The 6,709-nt window shown below is 43.9% G+C and overlaps 1 protein-coding gene across 1 annotated transcript in view; it reads right to left on the bottom strand.

The window, feature by feature from the left end:
* Positions 1–5,149: 5,149 nt before the first annotated feature.
* Positions 5,150–6,709, bottom strand: part of LOC124672693 (brefeldin A-inhibited guanine nucleotide-exchange protein 5-like) — a 12,618-nt gene continuing 11,058 nt past the window's right edge. Inside the window, 1 exon segment of the mRNA XM_047208883.1 lies at positions 5,150–5,159. Coding sequence (XP_047064839.1) covers positions 5,150–5,159 — 10 coding nt within the window.

Below are 6,709 nucleotides of genomic sequence, written 5' to 3' on the forward strand. Positions count from 1 at the left end.
GTTCTCAGTTTTCCTCAGCTCCTTAGTTTTTCCTCAGTTTTCCCCAAGCCCTTGTCTGAAACCTGCAGAAGGAGATCGGATGGAAGGAATCCCGTTAAGTTGACCGTTCCGTGCTGACGAGTGAGGCCGCGTCGTTTGTGGGGCCGCGTCGTGTGGGGCTGGTAGGAAGGGACCGAGTGGGACAGGACGAGACCGTGTTTGTGTGGCCGTAGCGTGTGGAGCCGTGTGGGTCCGGGACGTGGGCACGATTGGTTTCTATCTCTCACCCAGATTAGCAGTTTTTAATGTACCTTTTTCCTCTCTCTCTCGCTCGATCTCATTCATATTTGATAGCCCAAATTGGTAGCAAATCTAGAGCAGCTTCTCCTTCTATTTTTTAACGCCATTAATTTTTTATGCCTTCGTTTTTACCCAATCAGGTAGGAAATCTAGGGCACAAATCCAGAGAAAATATAGGATAAACTGCATACAACAGCCAACATAGCATAGATATATTCACGATAGATCCAACAGTAGTACCGATAGATACAACATAAGCTACATTTTGCATGAATTTAAGCTGCTCTACAGATAGCAGTCACATACAGAGAGTGCAGTATGCACGTTCAACGCCTCCAGGTAGCGCATGTGACTCGCTTGGAGGCTGCGCAGGTGAATCCCAAGTGCTTTGTGTTGGGCCATGAACGCATGCACGTTCACGGTCGTTCCAACTCTAGCGCCGCATCTGCCAATGGATTCAACATGGTTCACCAGGAAGTTGAAGTCGGTGGCACGGAGCTTCCTGTTGCAGAAGGGGCATCTGTAAACGCCTAGAGCAAAGTGACCATCGTAATGGCCGGACTGCAGCCTCCTGAGAACGTGAGGAGTCTTGGTGTGGAAGGACTCTTCGTCGCTGTCGACGTCGCTGCTCTGCAACTGTCACGTAGCACCAAAGATCGTGCAAAAAATACTGAGTCAATTGCAACGATGATGGAACAGAGAGTGAACAAAAGATCATGCATGATAATATGAGCTCGAAAAAAAGAGGTTGCCTCAGTTACATTGGACACACTTATATCCAGGATTTGAGTCAGTAAACCAAAGATCATGCACAACAAATTTGTACACACTAATTGTTTACTGAACAAACCCTGAATCAATTTGTGCCCAAATATTCATCATCATCGGCACAAATCTTAAACAAAAGCAAATCACAAACACTAATAACGCAAGATCTAACACAAAAGAATTGAACAAGGAAGAGACGAACCGTAATAACGCTAGATCTAACACAAGTGGATTGATCTAGGAACAGACGAACCCTAATAACGCTAGATCTAACACAAAAGGATTGAAATGAGATAAGAACAAGGGAACAAAGGGTTACCTCCGGCTCGTCGTAGACGATGCTGGTGTCGTAGGGGTTCTCCGGCGCGACGTACGACACTGGTTCGTACGGGTCCCAAGCGACGGGGGCCTGGACGGCGGCGGCCGATGCGTCGACGGCTGATGCTCCGGCTGCTACGTTGGAAGCAGCGACAGGGGTCTGGACGGGGGCGGCGGCCGATGCACCGGCGGCTGATGCGCCGACAATGGGCATCTCAATCTTCTCCATCGCCGGCGGTTTTCTTCGAGGTTTTTTCTTCGGTTGTGGAGAAGATGATGGGACAGGAGAGACAGTTGCAGTGAGAACGTGCGTCGAGGGAGAGAAAGAGGGGCTCTATAAAGACGAAGGTGGCACGTACCGCAACACGCGTCCGCTATGCATGGCTGCAGCGTGCACCGCGACACGAGTCTAACCCTGGGACGTTTGGTGTACTCAGTTATAACCTCAGGCCTTATACATAAATTTTATCTGTACTCAGTTTTCCACTCGAGTACTACTTAGACTGGCAAGTGCAATATACTCAGTTTTACCCTCAAGTAGCTGGTCAACAGAGAGTCAACAAATGAGATTAACATAGCTAATTGAGTCATTTCATGCGCAAAAAAATCCAAAAAAATAAAAACATAGTGGCACCTACTCATGGAGTCTTCCTACGCAACATGCCACCTAAAAAACCTTAACAAACATATATAAATCAAGTTTTACCACAAATTGCCACTTCTCAGAATCACTAGTAGCTATGAAGATGCATGGTTTTCCACTCAAACCCCTTTGCAAAACATCTTCCCCAAAAACATAGTTTGTCTAAATGATACCATAATTGTCACATTCATGTATATTTGAATTGCAAATAATTTCATGTAGCCCAATATGAATTATATTGTACAAAACACACATTTTTCATTTTGTAATTCTTTTGTTTGAATCCCTTAGTCTATTTACTATTTACGTGCCCTTGGATTCTTAGTACTACTCAATTTTGCTCTCAAGTCCTGTCACAAATGCTCTCAGAAGCCCAAACTTATCCTGATTGGTTGAGCCGTTGTCACATGGATCGACTCCACGAACCATTGATCCAATGATCTAACGGGCAGTATACCTCTATCCGTCTCTTCGTGGCCACCCCTCTCTCTCTCTCTTCGTGGCCACCCCTCTCTCTCTCTGTCGGTGGAGAGTGCCACCCCTCTATTCATGTGCAATAACGAGTTTGCCACGTAACTATATTCCCTCTATTTATGCATTATGTGTAATTCCTTTTCTTTTAGGGAATATAGTTTGGGATATAGTATTGGTATTTTGAAACGGTCCAAAAGTGGTATAATTTTGGTATAAACATGAGGCATACATATTTGCGGATTTCGGTGAATGCATTATTTGTCACCCTTCTAACAATTATCAACTATCTTTAGCATTCCTTTTCTTTTAGGGAATATAGTTTAGGATATAGTTTTGGTAATTTGAAACGGCCCAAAAGTGGTATAATTTTGGTATAAACATGAGGCATACATATTTGCGGATTTCGGTGAATGCATTATTGTCACCCCTCTAACAATTATCAACTATCTTTAGATTTCCTTTTCTTTTAGGGCATATAGTTTGGGATATAGTTTTGGTAATTTGAAACGGCCCAAAAGTGGTACTCCCTCCGTTCCTTTCTATAATGCCTATTGTTTTTTCACATTTGTTTCATAATATAAGAGTAAAGCTATGTTTTTTTTGCAAAGAACCCCTTCCACCGACCAGGTCAAGTCCAGAAAATCTAGAAACCGATCTGGTCATGTATTTCTGAGATCTGTTTTCAGTATCCTATTTCGTCTGTGATATCGCTAGGGGGTTTTGTGTGAAAAAATGGCTTGCGCTAATTTCCGTGCCAAAAAACAATAGGCACTATAGAAAGGAACGAGGGAGTATAACTTTGGTATAAACATGAGGCCTACATATTTGCGGATTTCGGTGAATGCATTATTGTCACCCCTCTAACAATTATCAACTATCTTTAGCTTTCCTTTTCTTTTAGGGGATATAGTTTGGGATATAGTTTTGGTAATTTGAAACGGCCCAAAAGTGGTATAATTTTGGTATAAACATGATGCATACATATTTGCGGATTTCGGTGAATGCATTATTGTCACCCCTCTAACAATTATCAACTATCTTTAGCTTTCCTTTTCTTTTAAGGAATATAGTTGGGAATATAGTTTTGGTAATTTTGGTAGAAACATGAGACATACATATTTGGCATATTTGGGGGATTTCGGTGAATGGATTATTTGTCACCCCTCTAACAATTATCAACTTTATTTAGCATTCCTTTTCTTTTAGGTAATATAGTTGGTAATTTCGGTGAATGCACACACTAACTTTGAAAACAACTACATGTACATGTAAATAATGGATTTGTAACAAGCTATCCCTTGTAACAACTTCTAGCGCCTGGTGAGCAATGATAAGAATCCGATCGCAATTATACAACAAAAAAAACAACCAGCCATCAGATTAGCTTGCTTCTTCAACTCGATCAGCTGCCTTAACTGCTTGTTCATTTTCTTCAGTTCTCCCTTCACTTCCACCAGTCCTGCATTGGGAGCATTAGGCATAATTGGAACGGCTCCTCTCTCCGCCGCATTCTCTACAGCAAGTCCCCCCTCCCAAATTGTGCTCCCCAATAGCGCCAATTGATTCCTGCAATTGAAGCCCCTGAACGTACACATCGATCCACTCGAAATGCCTGCATTTCTTCAGGATCTGAAAACAACAACGTGAACCCTAAATCCCAAATTCGAGGGAATAACAAGAAATCGAGAGAAAATAGAGAAATTGGAGCGAGATCTAACCTTATCCCCTCTCTATATGGCAAGCTCTCGCATGCAAGGAACTCACGTCCACGGTTGCCGTTGTCGTCCGTCTTACAGATCGACCGCTTCAGAGGCTCCTGGCGTGGGTAGTCAGCGCATCTTGTCAAAGGCACGGGTCCATACTGCGGCCATGAAGAACGGGAGGTCGAAGAGAAACTAGACATCACCCGCCTACCGGAGAAGGGCTGTCGCTGGCGGAGAGGAAGAACAATGGGGCGTGGGGAAAGAAAGGGGAAGCAATGGCACGGGCACGGGCGCGGGGCTGGCTCGGCCTCCCATTTTGCAACGGTCACCTGGGTAAGCTGTGGGTCCGGCGTGCTAACGTGGACAAGTCGTGGGTCCCACGATGATCTGGATAAGTGGAGACGTGTCCACTGCGGGGCACTAACAGCGGCCCACTTGCCAGCACCAACCAACGGTCAACTAAATGGGAATCCTCTGTCCGAGCTCCTTCTGCGGGTTTCAGACAAGGGATTGGGGAAAACTGAGGAAAAACTAAGGAGCTGGGGAAAACTGAGTACAACTAAGAACCCGAGGGCACGAAAATAGAAAGCCCTTTATTTAATTACTATTGCAATGTATAATTCTTGAGTTTCGATAAACAATACGGAGTCAATGCCCATGATGATGGACTTGGATTTCAGGAAGGAGGACACCGACAAACCAACAAACCGGTCAGCCAAACATAGGCAGCCCGACGAATATTATTATCAAGGGCGAATCGCCGAGATTACATTATGTGAAACTAGGGTTACAAGGGTGTTTTCTCTGATTCGATCTGTCCCCTCTCGGTGACTTCTCACAGCCCTTATATGGCGAGCTAGGTCTCAGAGTCCACCTCGAGGTCGAGTTACAGTACACACTACTAGGGAAAATCCTATAGGTGGAAGAAATGTTGCCGGCTGGTTTGGTACCGCAACTCAAAGTTTCACTCGTACCTGATATCACAGCTAAAGTCGCCGCTTCAGTCCAAGCTGATTTCAACGCTGTAATCGCGTGGTATGTGATGCGTGCAGTTGACACACGTCCGTTGGGAACCCCAAGAGGAAGGTGTGATGCGTATAGAAGCAAGTTTTCCCTCAGTATGAAACCAAGGTTATCGAACCAGTAGGAGTCAAGGAGCACGTGAAGGTTGTTGGTGAAGGAGTGTAGTGCGGCGCAACACCGGGGATTCCGGCGCCAACGTGGAACCTGCACAACACAATCAAAGTACTTTGCCCCAACGTAACAGGTGAGGTTGTCAATCTCACCGGCTTGCTGAAAACAAAGGATTAAACGTATAGTGTGGAAGATGATGTTTGTTTGCGAAGAACAAGTAGAGAACAAATATTGCGATAGATTGTATTTCAGATGTAAAAGAATGGACCGGGGTCCACAGTTCACTAGTGGTGTCTCTCCGATAAGATAACTAGCATGTTGGGTGAACAAATTACAGTTGGGCAATTGACAAATAGAGTTTCACATACATATATCATGATAATTACTATGAGATTTAATCAGGGCATTACGACAAAGTACATAGACCGCTATCCAGCATGCATCTATGCCTAAATAGTCCACCTTCGGGTTAGCATCCGCACCCCCTCCAGTATTAAGTTGCAAACAACAGACAATTGCATTAAGTATGGTGCGTAATGTAATCAACACAAATGTCCTTGGACAAAGCATCGATGTTTTATCCCTAGTGGCAACAGCACATCCACAACCTTAGAACTTTCTGTCATTGTCCCAGATTCAATGGAGGCATGAACCCACTATCGAGCATAAATACTCCCTCTTGGAGTTACAAGTATCAACTTGGCCAGAGCCTCTACTAGCAACGGAGAGCATGCAAGAACATAAACAACACATTCGTAACCCTCTGGCCGCGCGGCCCTATGGTGGCGGCGCCTCGTCGCCCCACTTCGTAACCCTTTCGGTCTTCTGGAAGCTTCGTGGAAAAATAAGACCCTGGGCGTTGATTTCGTCCAATTCCGAGAATATTTCCTTTGTAGGATTTCTGAAACCAAAAACAGCAGAAAACAACAACTGGCTCTTCGGCATCTCGTCAATAGGTTAGTGCCGGAAAATGCATAATAATGACATAAAGTGTGTATAAAACATGTGAGTATTGTCATAAAAGTAGCATGGAACATAAGAAATTATAGATACGTTTGAGACGTATCAAGCATCCCCAAGCTTAGTTCCTACTCGCCCTCGAGTAGGTAAACGATAACAATGATTATTTCTGAAGTGACATGCTATCATAATCTTGATCAATACTATTGTAAAGCATATGAAGTGAATGAAGTGATTTGAAGCAATGGTAAAGACAATGATTAAACAACTGAATCATATAGCAAAGACTTTTCATGAATAGTACTTTCAAGACAAGCATCAATAAGACTTGCATAAGAGTTAACTCATAAAGCAATAAATTCTTAGTAGAAAGCTTTGAAGCAACACAAAGGAAGATATAAGTTTCAGCAGTTGACATAGGCATCCCCAA

The sequence above is a fragment of the Lolium rigidum genome, chromosome 7 (assembly GCF_022539505.1).
Source record: "Lolium rigidum isolate FL_2022 chromosome 7, APGP_CSIRO_Lrig_0.1, whole genome shotgun sequence".
Taxonomy (NCBI): Eukaryota; Viridiplantae; Streptophyta; class Magnoliopsida; order Poales; family Poaceae; genus Lolium; species Lolium rigidum.